The following is an 18,129-nucleotide window of genomic DNA, read 5'->3' on the forward strand; positions in this document are numbered from 1 at the left end:
GTCCTAAGCACAGGCTTATTATTATTGTTTAATCATTTCAGTCATGTCTGATTCTCCAAGACCCGATTTGGGGTTTTCTTGGCAAAGATCTTGGAATGGTTTGTCTTTTCCTTCTCCAGCTCATTTTACATATGAGGAAACTCAGGCATACAGGGTTAAGTGACTTGCCTGGTGTCACTGAGTGGTTTTCCATTTCCTTCTCCTGCTCATTTTACAGAGAAGCAAACTGAGGCAAACAGGGCTAAGTGGTCAGCGTCTGGTGTCAGATTTGAATATCGTTCTCCCTGGCCTAATCTATTTTCTATACCATCTAGCTTACAGTAGATAGTTAATCAATGTTTGTTGGTTAACTGATTGTCTTCTTTTTAGAATTGAGGAAACTGAATTTTAGAGAAATTAAATGACTTCCAATAGGTGGATGGGTCAAATCCTCTTAGACTTATTTTATAGGTTAGGAAAATGAGCTCCCAAAGGCTCATTGACTTGCCCCAGGCATATGTGCCAAAGGGACAGAGCTAAGATTAGGCTGTAGGTCATCTGACATCACAGTTCTTAGTGATACTCTTTCCACTATAGCAGATGAAAGAAGATTCTAGGTGGCATGAAAGGAGAGTCAGGACATTTGGGTTTTGTTTTTAGCTTTGTGGCTGACATCCTGGAACAGAACTCGATCCAGGCTCTCTCAGGTTCAGAATCTAAAGCTGGGACCTTAGTGATTGATTGTCAAGTCCAACCCCATTTTAGAAGAACAAATTGAAGCTGAGAGCAGGGAAGTAACTTGCATGGATTCACTGATGAGGACCAGAGAAGGACTGGAATCCAGGTTCTCTGAATCCAAACTGGGCATTCCTTAGGAAATCATAGCTATTTCTGTACCTTCCTCCTCATGACTCCCCAGCATTCCAGGGGCCAGACATAGGGAAGGGTACCTGGTGCTTGGTAGCACACTCAACACACCTGGTCTGGTCTGTCCCCTCACACTATGGGCAATGGGGAGACTCAGGGGAGGTGCAGGGGAGCTCACCACATAAATGTCGAGTGTTCCTGATCCAGAGCAGTGGGCTTTCCATCAGAGGACATGGAAGTCCCATCAGCAATTACCCCTAATCTGCAGATTCACCTAATTGTTGTGGCTTTTATGAAGTCTGATAAAATATAATATTTTAATACAGAAATTAGAGACTTGTACAAGTTGGAGGTCACACATAGTAGAACTGCAATTGGCCAGAGAGCCATCGTTTGTGCGTACCAGGTTGAGAGATACACGAGAATTAAATAAAACTGGCTTCTATTTAAGGTAGACAAAGTATTATCTTCACAACAACATGAGACAAATGGTCTGAGTATTTTTAAACCATGTTTGCAGAAGAGGGAAGCAGGGATTTATCTGGGATCACACAGAATCAGGATTTGAACTCAGGTTCTTCCACAGCAGACCTAATGTCCTTTCCACTATATCGTACTTCCTTCTGTGGCTAAGAGGAACATGCCCTTGGAGTCAGGAAAGAGAAAACCAAAGCAAACCTCCCTTTTAAATTCTTCTTAGCCTTCAGACACTGAGCTTGGTTGGTTCTGCATTCCTTGGGGCAGCCCATGTCTGGTTTGAGTGTGGAATAAGTATCCCCGAGCCACTTAAGAGCCAAAGAATCCTGGTGGAGGACTCCTACTGGGTCTTCCTCTATTTGGCCTTAGAAATAGCTCAATCTTACATTAAATTCATAAACCTTTTGTTTGTTTATTGGTTTCCTCAGTACAGATGTTCAAATATTGAACTTTCTTAAAGTGTATCACATGGGTGAGTAAATGCACTCATAGTTCACAATTTTGGATTACAATAAGAATAACAGTATCACAAGGATTAAGTCCATTTCCATGGATTCAGAACATGTGAGTGTGAGTGTGAGTGTGTGTGTGTGTGTTTGTTTGTGTATTTTTGCAAGTATTTTGTCACCTCTTCTCTTTCAGGGACTCTCCAGATACAAAGAGTGATGACTATGATGATTCGAGACCATGAAATACTCTTCCCCAAATCAAAGGATGTTCCCCCATCTCCACCTGCCCAGAAACATGACTCCAAGAAATCTCCCGTCCCCCGCAGCTCAGTCGGCTGGGATGCTGCTGAAGATTCCTCTATACTTCGGACAGATGGCTTTAATCAGGAGGTAAGGTACAGTTTATTCCTGAGTAAAGAAGCTCCCTTCTCTATTTCTTTTTGATCAGTCCTGTGCTTTATTCTAAGCAGTCTAAATAAAGATTCCCTGTAGCTCACTATTTTAAAAAACACAGTCAACACTCCTTTTCAGACCCTCATCATCTTTGGCCTGGATGAGAGATAATAATCTCCTAAGTAGCCTCCCTGTTACCACTCTCTCTTCTAATCTGTTTTTCACTGAACTGTTAAAATCATCTTCTTAGGGCACAAGTCTGACCATGCCACTTCTTTGCTAATAATCTCCAAAGGCTCCTTATTCAATGAATAGGGATGGATGGATGGATGATAAAACATTTATTAAATACTACCAAATGCAGGGGATAGAGTGCTGGATCTGGAGTCGGGAAAACCTCATTTCAAATCTAGCCTCAGATACTTCTTAGCTGTGTGACCCTGGGAAAGTCACTTAACCTTGTTTGCCTCAGTTTCCTTATCTGTTAAAAATGAGCCAGAGAAAGAAATGGCAAACCACTCTAGTATTTGCCATGAAAATCCCAGAGTCACAAATTGTTGAACATGACGGAAAATGAATCACCAGACTTCCTGATTCCAAGGCCAGAATGTCTTGCTAAACCACATCATGCTATTCCCTAGTAAGAGGAAACATAGTGGAGGTAATTTTTCATAGGTTCTTTCACCGCTCATTATGGAACTTTTCCAGTGACAAATGAGCTCTTCATGACCATTTCTCTGGTTGCTCTTTCTCCAGCTTGCCATTAAGTGTTCTATGATTTTGGTAGAGCAGAAATCAAAGAGTTTCCAAAGCTGATCATTGGATCCTAGTATTTAAAGGAGATCTTAGAGAGTATCTAATCTAATTCCCTAATTTAAATTTAAAAAAATTACATATTAAGGCCTTTGTTTTAATTTCACATTTATTTCTGAATATATTTTCTTTCTCCCTCTGCCAATGAGCCTTCCCTTGTAACAAATATTTTTAAAAGAAAGAGGAAAAAACCCCATCCATCCATCCTCTCTGACAGCCCAATCTCTGACACAATGAAAAGTTCTCCCATTTTACTAGATGAGGAAAAAAGACTCAAAAAGGGACCATGACCTGCTCAAGGATGCACCTACAACTCAGACTGAAAACCAGGTCCTTTTACTCAAACTCCAGTGTTCTTTCCACTACATGAGGTCTTCCTATGAAAGAAATGGCTGGAGTTCCAGACACTGCTCCCCAATGGCCTTCATTAATTTTTTTCTCTTTCCATTTTTCTTTTGGACTCTTTTTCTTAATCCTTCTTTCCTTTCTCTTGGCCTATTTTCTACTTCTTTCTTCCCCCCTCTTGATGTTCTTCTTATTCATTCATTCAGCAGATGATGATAAATCCATGGCAAGTGGTAGGTGACTAGGTGTAGGGAGAAGATACAAAATCTAAATAAAATTGAGCCCTGCCTTTCTAGAGTTTATAATCTAAGGCGGACATTTTCCCCTGCTCATCCTTTGTAATTGTTATTGTTGTTCAATTGCTTTCAGTAGTGTCTTACTTTTCATGACCTCTTTTTAGGAATTTTCTTGGCAAAGATACTAAAATGATTTGTCATTTCCTTCTCTAGCTCATTTAACAGATATAGAAACTGAGGTAGAGTGAAGTGACTTACCCAGGGTCACACAGTTTGTAAGTATTTAAGCCAAATTTGAATGCAGGAAGATGAGTCTTCTTGAACTCCAGGCCTGGCACTCTATCCACTGTGCCAACTTGCTTCTTTTCATAGTTAAACTTTTTAGGGGTATCTCAGGCATGGACACATACAACACACACATACACACACACACACACACACACACACAAACACTAATGTCATTCAAAGAGGTCCAAAGAAGTATGATATTTGTAAAACTATAATAGGGTCCTTTTTAAAATCACTTAGTCCAAGTCCATGATTTTAAAGATGAAGAAATTGAGGCCCAGAATTAAATAACTTATCAAAATGAAGGGTCAACAACTAGTAGAGACAGGATCCAATAAAGAAAGTTACAATTAAGAGACATAAACAATGCAGTTAGTTGGGTGCTGGAGGCCAGCCAGCAGTTCCAGGGGGTCTGGGAAGGTGTACAGTTTAGGTGAGACACAGTGGATTTCCAGAAGCTGTTCTGAACAGTTCCTGTGAATCTTTATTTTTATACTTTTCTCTCACAGTCACACAAATGCTGGGAAAATTTAAAATTTTCATTTCAAAAATTCAAAAAATTTCATTTCAAAATCAAAACAGAGAAGAACTCAAGGTTTTATATTAGTTAAAGCTGGCACACCTAACAAATTTCTACAAAATTCTGCATATAGATTATACTTAGTCTAAACATTCTTCAAGGCTACCAAAACTCTATCTAAGTTTTATTTTAATAAAAAGAACCTTCAACATATTTCAAAAGAGGATTAAAGTGTGAGAACTCTCAAATTCAGGGGGACAAGTCTAACATGGGAAAGTAGTGAAGTGAGAGAATATTTTGGTTTAGTCATACTGTGTCCTTCAACTCTTCAGGCAGAGAGAGAGAGAGAGAGAGAGAAAGATTAAAGCAGCTTCTGCTCTTTTTCTGAGGTATGAACTAACTCATTAAATGCTAGTTGATTATAGAGTAATTAGGGGATTTCTATAAAGGGATTTTATATCTATACTACAAAACTTGAGGCTATCCTAAAAATATAGATAATAATTTCAATAATTAAAAGTGTTGATCAGAAGAGAGTCACACAGAGGGGTCTGATTGGATTATCCATCCATTCTGTAGACTGATTTTCAGACTATAGAGATCAATGTAGGGCTCTGCCATCTGCATTGACTCAATGGTACCCTGATGAGGGACGCTTATTTCTCTGAGGGGCTCTTGGCAGTTGGGGGACATTAATTTCCAAATTTTGGATTTTTATCTTAGCACCTTTGAGTTGGATAAAATCCATTTAATACTTAAAGTTTTATTTTTCAGACCAGTGACACCAATAGCAGCAGTTCCATTGGCCAAAAGCCAGGTGATGGAACAGTGGAATTGGAAACCAGCAAAGCAGCTAAAGAGTTGTCAGGATCATGGAAGTTACAGTCACGAAAAAGGACTCAAACACTTCCGAATAGGAAATGTTTCTTAACCTCAGCTTTGCAAAGTAGCAACAGCAGCAAAGTGGAGATCTTTAACACAGAGTTCTGGTCTCCCTCTCCTGAAGGCAAAGCCAGTGGGCACAAAAGAACACTGTCTCAAGATTTGCGCCACTTTTCAGACTCCGAGCCAACTTCCCCATTCAATAGGGTGCCCACCTTCTCATCATCTACTGGTGATAAAACCAGCCCTCCTGAATCCCAGGCATCCTCCAAGACTGATGTTCTGACCAGTGTAAGCCCTGATGAAAAAGTGTCTGGTCAGGAGGACCAGGAGTCTCTGCAGAAGGTGATTTTAGAACTGAAGAAAGAAATGGCAGCACAGAAAGAGTCCTATGAGGAACGAATCAAGAGGTAAGAAATGGGCAATGGGGCACGTGGCATTCACCAGAATGGCTGTGAATATGCTCTTTAGATGCCTGAAAAGCATTACTATTTGTCAGAGAGGGTACAGAGACCATTAAAGACTTAACATACATTCAAGTTATCTGAGGCTGATTCCAGTAAGGAGTTGCTCTGTATTATAGAATGTATTTATCTAATAATAAATACTTTTTACACAAATAAAGTCAGATCTAAACAATTGAAGAAATATTAATTGCTCATAGATGAGCAGAGCCAATATAATTAAGATGACAATCCTACCTAAACTAACCTAGTTATTCAATGCCATCCCAATTAAATGACCAAAAAACTATTTTATTGAGTTAGAAAAAAATAACAAAATTCATTTGGAAGAACAAAAGATGAATAATATCTAAAGAATTAATAAAAAATGTAAAGGAAGAAAGCCTAGTAGTAGCAGATTTTAAATTATATTATAAAGTAGTAATTATCAAAACTATCTGGTACTAGCTAAGAAATAGAAAGGTAGATCAGTAGAACAGAATATTAGTACCACAAACAGCTGTAAAAGATTATAGTAACCTTTTATTTGATAAAAGCCTAGATCTAGATTTTTGGAATAAGAAATTGTTGGGACAAATGGAAAGTAGTTTGGTAAAAACTATCAATATCACTATGATAAAAAGAAAATTTAAAAATGTATTTACTTCAAGATTCTGGGGCAACCCTAACTAGAAAATTTTTTGTGTCTGAGGCAAAGTTTTCAAAAAAATTCTCAAATCTCCCCCTGCCCTTTATAAAACTTTACTTTCCAACTTAGAGTCAATACGAACTATTGGTTCCAAGGCAGAAAAGTGCTAAGGTCTGGGCAGTGAGGGGTAAGTGACTTGTCCAGAGTCACATAGCTAGGAAGTGTCTGGGGTCATATTTGAATACAGGACCTTTTGTTTTCAGGACAGGCTCTCAATTCACTGAGCTGCCTAACTACCCCTCAAGTTTTTGAGACTAATAATGGTAGGTGGTGGAAATGACCTTGGATATTTTTTCCCCCAGAAGTCCCTTCCTCTTCTTAGCTATCCTCTAACAGTTCAGGGCACCCCATACTCCCAGTCACCCAGGCTCACAATCCCAGGATCATGCTCAATTTCTCATTTGAGCTCATCCCATATAACTATTCTGCTGCCAAGTTTCATCATTTCTACCTCCACAACATCTGTAGTATATGTCCCTTTCTCTCAAGTCTCCTAGTTGCAACCCTTGTTCAGGCCCACTACATGCTTGGAGTGTTTGAAAAAAAAATTAATTTGGAATTGAAAAAAATTTAATTTTCTAAGTTACATTTTAAGCTCCAAGATATCTCTCTCCCTTTTTCCTTCTCTGTCCCACATGCCACCATTTTACACATTTACAAATATTATATATATAATTAAAATGATTTTATGTATACTTCTATGTATCAATTCTTTCTCTGAATATATATATATAGATAGATAGCATTTTCCTTCATAGGTCCTTCTAGTTGATTTGAATATTCCTATTACTCAGAATGATTTAGTCATTCACAGTTACTCTTTAAATAATGTTGCTTTTATTATGTATAATATTCTTTTGGTTTTGCTTGTTTTACTTCATTATTTTCCCCATGTTTTTCTAAAAATAACCTGCTCAGGGGGAAGCTACTTAGCTCAGTAGATTGAAAGCCAGGCCAGAGACAGGAGGTTCTGGATTCAGTCTGGCCCCACAACTGAGTTAGCTCAGTGGATTGATAGGCAGGCCTAGAGAGAGGAGGTCCTAGGTTCAAATCTGGCCCCAGATACTTCCTAACTGTATGACTCTGGGCAAGTAACTTAACCCCCATTTCCTAGCCCTTATTTCTATTCTGCCTTAGAACCAATACATAGTATTGATTCAAAGATGGAAGGCAAAGGTTTTTATAAAAAATAAAATAAAGTAGAACTAACCTGTTCATCATTTCTCATAGCAACATGCACGGGCTATTGTTGTCTCTCTGCCTCAAATATCTTCCTATTCTAGCCCATCCTCTACTCAGCTTTCTAAAGCATGTGTCTGGTCATGTTCCCCTTGCCCTCATCTCAATAAAAGACTATTTTCCTATTTCCTCCAGGATAAAATATGAAATTCTTTGTCTTTTAAAGCCCTTTATAACCTGATCCACTTTACATTTCCAGTCTTTTATACTGTACTCTCTTCCTTTTTTATGATCCAGAAACACCTGCTTCATGCTTTTTCTCACACAGGACACCTCATTTCCTAATTACATATTTTTTCACTGACTCCCTGCTTGCCTGGAACTTTATCCCATCTCACTTCTGCTTCCTATATATATTTTTTTACATTTTTAAACTTTCTTTTATTTTTTAATTACATGTAGAAATTTTTTTTGCAATTATTTCTGATGTTTTATGATTCAGGTTCTCTTCCTCCCTTCCCCTGTTCCCCATCACCAAGATTATAAGTCATACCAGTGCTTTCATACAATAGATATATCCATATTCCCTGTGCTGTGACAGAAGATGCACATCACACATAGAAGATGCACATCACACGTACAATAAAAAACTGATGAAGGAAATAAATTGAAGGATGGTGTGCTTTAATATGCATTCAGATCCCAGCAGTTCCTTTTTTGGCTTTGGAGAGCATTTTTTATCCTGAGTCTTTTGGGTTTATTGTGGGACCTTGTTTTGCTGATGTTTAGTCTTTCACAGTTGATCATTGTATAATATTTCTGTTACTCTATTACAATGTTCTGGTTTTGCTCACTTCACTTTGCATAAGTTCATATAAGTCTTTCCAGGTTTTTCTGAAGACTCCTATTTGCCATTTCTTATTATGCCTCCTGGTTTTTTTTTTAAGACTCTGCTCAGATTCCACCTTCTTAAAGAATTCTTTCTCAGTCCATCTGCCCTTCTTCTCACCCTCCAATACTTTCTAAGATTACCTTCCATTTAAATTGCATTTCTAACTTGGCTACTCTCACTAATGAAATGTTCTGGAACAATCCTGAAAAACATAATGGGGAATTCTATCCACTTCCAGAAAATGGACTATAGGAATTGTCTTTCACAGCAGTGTATTTATAGTTTTATTTTGAGGTTTTGGTTATGTATGAGTTTGCTCATACAACAGTGACCAATATGGAAATGTTTTGCATGCCAGTAAAACAAAATGCAAAAGATAAATAAATAAATTGCATTTCTACATATGTATGTATGTATGATCTATCTATCTATCTGTCTGTCTATCTATCTATCTATCTATCTATCTATCTATCTATCTATCTATCTATCTATCTATCCTGAATCTCTCTGACTTCAGGGAGGTAGGCTCTGAGATAACAGATGCAGAATCTATCACCGGGCCCTAACTCAAAAGCTTCCAGGCTGATAGGACTTGTCAGAGCCCGAGTACTATTGATATAAACTTCCAGAATCCAGGATCACTGACACACCTTGATGAGGCATCAGAGTAGGACTTCTGTGCTGAAGACTGTGTTTAAGGAAATAAAATTTTAACATTCCCAAATATGGGGCAGCTAGGTGGTACAGTAGATAGATAGTACCAGACCTGGAGTCAGGAAGACCTGAGTTCAAATCCAACTTCAGACACTTACTAGCTGTCTATGGCTATGGGCAAGCCACTTAACCCTGTTTGCTTCAGTTTCCTCATTTGTAAAATGAGCTGGAGAATGGAGCTCCAGGAAGCATTTAAAAAATCAATTATTTATTTTATTTAAAAAATTTTTTATTCTCATAATTTTTAAAAATTTTAAAATTTTTATTGTCAAAGCACAGTTCCATATTGGTCATTGTAAGAGCACACTCATACATAACCCAAACCCCCAAATAAAACCAAAGATACACTGATGTGAAAGACAACTCCAACAGTTCTTTCTCTGGAGGTGGATAGCATTCCTTCTCATAAGTCTTTCAGGATTGTTAGGGAGCGTTTTGTAAGGATGGGGGAGACGTGGGCATGTTTGAAAGCCAGGGAGAAGGAACTAGGAGACAGGGAGATACAAACATACATGTGATGACCTTGTTCTCAAGGACCTTAGAGTCCAATAGAAGGAAACACATGGAAATGAATAACTGTGAAATAAGGGAGGATGAGATGAGTACAAGGAAGTCTAGGCAAAGTGCTATGAAAAATATTCCATTTGAAAATACTTGTACAAAAATATTTATAGCTGCACTCTTTGTGGCAGCAAAAAATTGGAAAATGACGGGGTGTCCCTCAATTGGGGAATGGCTGAGCAAATTGTAGTATCTGATGGTGATGGAATACTATTGTGCTGAAAGGAATAATGAACTGGAGGAATTCCATGTGAACTGGAAAGACCTCCATGAACTGATGTGGAGTGAAATGATTAGAACCAGGAGAACATTGTACACAGTAACTGATACATTGTGGCACAATCAAATCTTACAGATTTTTCTACTAGTAGGAATACAAGGATCCAGGACAATCCAGAGGAATTTAGGAGAAAAAATGCTATCCATATCCAGAGAAAGAACTGGGGGAGCAGAAACGCAGAAGAAAAACATATAATTGATCACATGGTTCGATGGGGATATGATTGGGGTTTTGGCTTTAAAAGATCACTCTATTACAAATATAAATAACATGGCAATAGGTGTTTTTATTTTCAACGAGAATACATGTATAACGCAGTGGAATTGCTGGTCAGCTCCAGGAGTGGGGAAGGAAGAGGGGAGGGAAAGAACATGAATCATGTAACCATGGAAAAATATTCTAAATAAATTTTTAAAAAATATCTCATTTGGAAAAGTCTTGAGCAGTGAGATCGTAGAGTAGAAACAATTCAACTGAAATGGTGGTGATATCTATACATATAGAGGTGTTGAGAACCTGAGAACACTGATGTCATTTCAGTTGATCAATCAGTCAAAATGATTATTCATTGATAATTTTCTTTGTGCAGGGTACTATGTTTGGTGTTCTAGGGATTCCAAAGATTAATAGGTACAAAGCAGAAATCTGTTCACTAGAAGCTTATTTTCTAGATGGGGAGATAAAACATAAATAGAAGAAAAATTATAGGAGAATACAAGACCTGCCAAAATAGTGTAAAAAATAGTGTGAAAAATGGAAAATGTGTCATAGACAAGTAAGGTTGTGAGTTCACAGGAGAGAGAGGATACTTTACAATGGATGACTTTGGAAAGGTCTGGAATCATGAAATACTAAACCTAGAAGAGATCTCAGGACAAAGAACACAGAATTCAACAAGCACTTTGAGCACCCATTTTATGGCAGGCACTGGACTAAGCACTGGGGCTACAGAGAAAGGCAAAAAGAGCCTGTTGGCCTCAAGGATCTCATAGTTTAACGGAGAAAGACAACATATAAATAACTAGGCAATACAAGACATAAAGAGTAGATCTTAGAGAATTAGAAGCTTAATTCCGAAAGTAGAATTTGAGTTGAAGCAAGTTAGGGAAACAAACAAATTGAGGTGAAGAAACAGCATTCCAGGTACGGAGCTAATTTTTTTTTTTCAAAAGACAAGGAGACAAAGAAGAATGTCATGTCCAAGGAAATATGAATAGGCCACTGTAGTTTGAAAAGGAGTAAAATCTAAGGGCAGTGAAAAAGGGGTCTTAGAACATTAAGCATTAAATGTTAAAGTGGGAATGGATTTTAAAGATCATCTAATTCATCTTACAAATGAAGAAAATGAGCCTCATAGAGATATTTTTGATTTAGAAGTGGAGTGGCAGAGACTGGATCTTCCTCCCTGCCATATTGGTTATGGGGGAAAGGGGAATTTAGCTAGTCTCTCAAGCATGGCCAGGTTTTAGCTGGATGGACAAGGGCAGGAGCAGATTCAAGGCTAACAGATGATAGTGGTGTTAGTGTTGGAGGACAGGGAGGACCACTGGTGTGGGAGAGGGTTTCTTGGGGAAGTCTCAGATCTCTCATCTCTTTCCTTCTTTCCATCTCCCACAGCTTGGAGAGGGAGAACTATGATGTTTGGGCCAAAGTAGTGAGACTAAATAAAGAAATGGAACAAGAGAAGAAGAAGTTAGCTGACTTGGAAATCAGCTTTCAAAATATGGAACACTCACGGCAAGATCTGGAGAAGAGGAATAAGGTCCTGGAAGAAGAGCTCAAAGAGTACGCCAAGTTGAAGTTGAGCAAGGAGCCGAATTCAAATGCTTGACATTGGAGAGAGTAGTGGGTGCCTATTTAGCAAAATTTTATTTCCATGAGGACCTGGGAGGAGATGTAGACATAATTGCCTCTGGTTCCTGTTAGAGGACTTGGATACAGAGATATTTGCTGGGGGAGAAAGTACCATTTGGCAAACAAAAACCACTTCCAGGAAGTTAATTTGGTGGTCTATAAAGGATGTGGCAGATAGGCTATGTATGGCTATCCCTATTTGGATGAGTTTGGGAAAGGATAAGGCTTTTTCCTCTGAATCCCAGGATGAGCGAAGATGATATCAATTCTTCTAATAGTCAGTGAATATCTCTGACTGAAAAAATTCTGGACAAGCTGCAGTTCAGGAGAGCTCAGAAAGCCAGCCACCTCTGGGCCATTAGGTGTTGGTTTCCTGGTTCTCTGGGTCTTGAGAGACAAAGAACAGATAATGACAGCCAATCATCTCTTCTTTATCTATAATATGATTGAAATGCCTTTTGGATCTTTCAAGTTTTAATTCCTTGCCACTACTGCCTTGAATATGAGGCAGAATGACATAGTGGGGCTTGGGACCTGAGTTCAAGACTCATCTTTGACACATATTGGGTGTGTTACCCTGACCAAGTCACTTAAACTCTAAGTGCTCTAGGCTATTCTCTAAGATTCTAAGTTGTAGAGATGGTACTGATTTACATTGCTGGATGGAGATTTCTCCTCTGAGAATTCCTTTTATCAATAAAATCAAAGATTTGGTTCTTGTCCTCAATAGCACCTAGCAAGGTCCTAGATCACTTCCTTATCATTCAGTCATTATGTTCTCAAGGATCAGAAGATCCTGCCATAGAAAGACAAAACTGGGACTTTATAGTGTGCTCGGTACAATTCTATCACTTAATAGAAGAGGAAATGGACCCAGGAAGGGGATATGCTTCCCAATATCAGAAAAAGTTAGGGGCAAAATTGGGCCTAAAACCCAGGTTTCTTGCTTTCCCATTCAGCGTTCTTTCCATTGTACGACACTGCCTCTGAAAGAAGGCAACTCTGTTGGAAGAAAATATAAACTGTCTTTCAAAGCTAAATAGAAACACTTTGCACTGGTCTAATGTTTTTGGTTTTTCTGTTCCTCTATACTGGGGAGTTGGCTTTGGGTCATTGTAAAGAAGCATTTACTAACAAAGAGAGCTATGGAAAAGTCAATGAGTTGTCTTGTGGGGTAGTGAGTTCCAGTTCCTGGAGGTTTCTATGTAGAAGCTGGATCACCATTGTTTGGGGATAATATAAAAGTGGATTACTATTGGACTAATGGCTTTTCAGAGCTAGGACCTTCTCCTAGCAATTGTGATAAAGCTAAAAAAGCCACATTTTGGTTCAAGTCAATAAGCAATTATTAAAAACCTACTGTGTGACAGACACTGTTATAAAATAAAGAATAAAATATCTCTGCCTTCAAGTCTGCATGCAATTATTAAACACCAGGCACTGTTATATATATTTTGGGGATATAAAACCAAAAAGAAGCATCTCTGCCTTCAAGTCAGCAAGCACTTATTAAACACACCCACTACTAAACATCAAGCACTGTTATACATATTTTGGGGATATAAAACCCCAAATAAAATATCTCTGCCTTCGAGTCAGCAAACATTTATTAAATGCTAACTGTGTGCCAGGTACCGGGAATACACACACACACAAAAGGCAAAAGACACTTCCTACTCTCAAGGAGCTCATAAGGGAGACAATACAAAAACAACTGTGTATAAGAAAAATATAGATGAGATAAATTAGAAATAATGTCAGAGGGAAGATAGCTAGCATTACAAATTTATTATATTCTAGCTGTTCCATATAATCTCTCTGAGTTGGCTGGTTTGCCTCTGTGGAGGTAAGAGGAGGAAAGCCTGGGTCAGGGCCAAATGATGAAGTTACATCCTTTGTCTCTGGCACTCTTGCATCATCATTTTCAGACCTTTAGCCCAACCTTTAGCTTCTAAGGCAGTTCCAGAAGTTCAGGCATTCCTTCTATCTATACAAATTGTACTGTAAATCCACTGTATCCTTTTTTCCCCCTCCAAGGAAATATTTTCTTAGGAAACAATCTGACATTTAGGTGACTGATACCTTAATGGGAATTTAGGTTCCTGTGATCCTTCCCCTTCCCAGATCTCCTCCCCTCCAGGTATTTGCATCTTCAGTCCTGTGGACTCTGTCCCCTTAAAAGGTTTCCAGGTTTTATTTAAGTGGGGGTATAGGGAGCTGGGGGTAATTGTCTTTGGCCCTTCTGGCCCCAAGAAGCTGGCGGTGAGAAGCTCCTTTGTCAGCCCTGCAAATGGCCCCTCCCTCATGGAGACAGTTCTAAATTCCCTTACAGTTCAAGCATGTGAAGATAGTTTATCCCTACTTCCCTTGTTGGCTCACAGGCTGTTCTGAGGTTGCCATTTCTCTAGTTGTCCGCCAGGTGTCAGCATAAGAGCAGAGCTCAAAGGAAGTCTTTTGGGACCCTGGCAATCAAAGATGGCACTCTACCATTCTCCACTTGGGGTGTACCTTTTCTCTTTCCTTCTCTGCCTTTTTTGAAAAATATCCACTGCTCCTCTTCTCTCTAGGAGTAGGTAGGGCACTGGACCTGAAGTTTGGAAATAGTGGTTCAGTGTTTTTTCAATTGTGTCTGACTCTTCATCACTCCATTTGGGGTTTTCACCACAGAGATAACTGGAGTGATTTGCCATTTTCTTCTTTGGCTCATTTTACAGATGAGGAAACTGAGGCCAGCAGAGTGAAGTGACTTATCCAGGGTCACCCAGCTAGTAAATATCTGAGGCACATTGGAACTAGGGTCTAGTCCTGTATCTACTATGTCATCTAGCTGCCCCATAAATGGCCAATAAGAATGGTGTTGGAGGCTCATCTATATTATACAAGACAATGTTTTGTTTCCTCCAATGCGCCTGTTTTTGGCAGCAGGAATTGGTATTTATAGGAAGCTTTATACTGACCCAGCTGGGAACAGGCCTTTGCAGTTTAGTTATCTCTCATGGTCAACTTGTGAGTCATGACGGAAAGGAAAGGAATACCTTCCTGGATAGGAAACCAGAGTGTCCCTTTGCCTTATTGGGTGAACTTGAAAAAGCAAGGGTCCAAATACTCATCTATGATGTCATCATGTTGACAAATGATTCCTACAATCTTGGATTTAAGAAGAATATTGAATTTAGTGGTCATTTAGCTTGATCACTGCTTGTTGGCTAACTGTCCTCTTCTACAGGCACCCAACCTCTGTTTAAAGATCTTCAGTTCAGGCCAATTTTCCTATATAAAAAAAATTGACTAATTTTCACATATAGCTCCTGTACCTGACCTCTATCCACGAGTAGACCAAATCTAAACATTAACTCTTCCATGTGACAGTACTTTAAAACAATAATCATGTCTCTACTAAGCCTTTTTCAGGCTTTTCTAGTTACTTAACCCATTCTCATAATGTCATATTTTAAAAGGTCCCCAAAATCCTGATTATATTTTTTCTGGATTCTTCTTAGCCTGACAATGTTCTCCTTAAAATTGTAGCTCTAGCAATGAAGTCAATACTCCAGAGGGGGGCCGTTTCTCATTCCACCACAATATTTTATTACATTCGTATGTGGTATTTGGTTTAGCCATTCCATAATCAATGAACACCTCTTTAGTTTGCATTTGCCACCACCAAAAAAACTGCTATGGGTATTTTTGTACATTTAAGATCTTTTTCTCTTTAAAAAATCCTTGGGAGTATAGTTCCAATAATGTAATTGCTGTATTAAAGGCTGGGCACAATTTAATAACTTGGGGGGTATAATTCCAAACTGCTTCTCATAATGGCTAGACCAATTCACAGCTCCACCAACAATATATATGTCTATTTTCTGGAAGTCCCTCCAATATTTTTCTTTTCTGTTAACTTCTCCAGTCTAATAGGTGGGAAATAGAACCTCAGAGTGGCTTTGTTTTGGTTGTCTCTATTAGTGTTTTTGCAGCATTTTTTTTTTCATATAAATACTTTAGATTTCTCCCCTTGAAAATTCTTCCACAGCATTCTGAGTTCTGAGTTCCTTTCTAGATCTGACATTCTATATTCTAAGTTCCCTTCCAACTCTGGTATGTTTGTCTGTGTTCTAAGGATCTTTCCAGCTCCCATAGACTATGTTCTTTTATGTTCTGAAGTCCCTTTCAAAACTGACATTCTATGGCCTGTTTCCAGTTGTCAATACAGATTTTAGAATGTTACTATGGAGAAGTATTTTGCCTCTTTTAGAAGTAAGGGGGATGAATGCAATTTATTTTTCTGGTTTTACATATTAATTATAGTGCCACTTTTTCTTGACTTTGGCCATTTAAATTTATTCGTGTGCCTTTGCAGTAACTAGATTGTGAAAAGGTATCCAAGTATTGTAACAATAACCTATTGTTTGAAGTGCTTGTGTGTTTTTTCTTTTTTCAGAAAAAAATGGGAATAAAAAATAGATCCATTTAGAGCAGTGATTCCCCAAGTGGGCACTACCACCCCCTGGTGGGTGCTGCAGCAACCCAGGGATGCGGTGATGGCCACAGGTGCATTTATCTTTCCTATTAATTGCTATTAAAATTTAAAAAAATTAATTTCCAGGGGGCTAAGTAATATTTTTTCTGGAAAAGGGGCGGTAGGCCAAAAAAGTTTGGGAACCACTGATTTGGAGGCTCTTCCCACTCTAAGAAACAGCAAATTGGAATCCACTTAGTAGTCCCAGGTCCTTTCTCAGAGGGGCCAGCTTGGTGACATGGCAGGATTGGCTGTTGGTAGACTTTCCAAGCCTTCTGAAATGTAGACAAGTGCACAGTACCACAACATAAACTTCCACATTCCTCCACTTCCTTTGCAGATAGGAGCAACGGGGCTGTGTCCTGGAGCAACTGCTTTCTGGGCAGCAGAGAACAGAGGAAGTACTGTAGGGTCCTTTTCTTCCCATTAAAACAGAAGGGCTTTGCAAGGGTCCTACTAAAGCCATGTACAACCCATGAAATCATTCCAGCTGACTCCAAATACAAGCAGAAGAGGATCAGGATGAATTGTTTTGAGACCCAGGAACATTGAGCGTCCAGCAAAATTGACTTGAACTGGAAGTAGGGCTCCTTAGGAAATCTGGGCTAATCTTTTGAGGGAGACTTTTAGGTAAGGAAATAAGCAGAACATTTCCAAATAAATGCATATCTTTTCCCTCACTTACCTTTTAGTTTTGGAAACTCTTTTAGAAACATTGATTGGTGGAGCTAGACATATCTCAGACACAGCCATCATTCAATCCTTCTCTGCCCCCAGCATTTTAAAGTTGGAATTTCCCTCTCTTCCCTTCCCCAACTCCATCTGAATCTATTTGTTTTATCATGACCTCTGCCCCTTCAATTGCTTTTTATTTTCCAAATTCATCATATGTTTGGGTCAGTTTAATTCGATTCACCATGCCTTTATCAGCCACCCCCAGCTCTTAGTATAGTCTAATTACTGGTAATACCAAGACAAAAATGAAAAGGTCCTGTCCCCAGGGAGCTTACTTTCTATTAAGAAGCAAGATACAGATTACAGATAAGTAAATCCATAATTTATACAAATAAATACAAGAGGATTTTGGGAGAGGGGCTATTATAGGATTTATTTGTTTATTTTGATATGTAAAACATATTTTAAAATATATATTTTATAATAAATATTATAATAAATATAATAAATAATATATACTAAATAATAAAAGTATAATAAATATCATAATAAATAAAATATATTATATTTTATAATAAAATACATAAAAAATAAAAATGTATTTATTTATTTAGAATATTTTTCCATGGTTATATAATTCATGTTCTTTTCCCTCCACTCTTCTCTTCCCCCTCCTGGAACTGGAGATGACAAACAATTCCACTGGGTTATACATGTATAATTGTTCAAAACCTTTTTCCATATTATTCATATTGTTATGATCATTGAGGGAATCAGTAGAAATGATGTATTTGCTCAGAGAAGTAAAGCAAAAAGTCCCAGATGTTAGCAGAGCTTTAAGTCTCCCTTTGGTATCAGCAGGAAGTCAGTTGCTATAACTAGACTTCCTTTGGAATCCCCTCAACCAATCATAGTATGGTTCCCCAGGAAGACTGGCTTCCTGGAATCAACCGATGATCAATTGATGATAAGTGTATCAGTGTTATTAAAATGCTAATGATGGTCAATATTGCATCTGACTGCTAAAATAAATGATGATAATCACAGCTTCAGAGGC

At 38.3% G+C, this 18,129-nt stretch overlaps 1 protein-coding gene across 2 annotated transcripts in view; it reads left to right on the forward strand.

The window, feature by feature from the left end:
• The window catches only part of ARHGAP25 (Rho GTPase activating protein 25), a 48,732-nt gene extending 35,451 nt beyond the window's left edge, over positions 1–13,281 (forward strand). For both annotated transcript variants that reach the window (XM_044663583.1, XM_044663584.1), the window contains 3 exons: positions 1,966–2,162; positions 5,142–5,659; positions 11,645–13,281. In XM_044663583.1, coding sequence (XP_044519518.1) covers positions 1,966–2,162; positions 5,142–5,659; positions 11,645–11,858 — 929 coding nt within the window. In that variant the 3' untranslated portion in view covers positions 11,859–13,281. The remainder of the gene's footprint in view (positions 1–1,965; positions 2,163–5,141; positions 5,660–11,644) is intronic.
• Positions 13,282–18,129: the final 4,848 nt, after the last annotated feature.

This window comes from Gracilinanus agilis, chromosome 2 (genome assembly GCF_016433145.1).
Source record: "Gracilinanus agilis isolate LMUSP501 chromosome 2, AgileGrace, whole genome shotgun sequence".
Classification (NCBI taxonomy): domain Eukaryota; kingdom Metazoa; phylum Chordata; class Mammalia; order Didelphimorphia; family Didelphidae; genus Gracilinanus; species Gracilinanus agilis.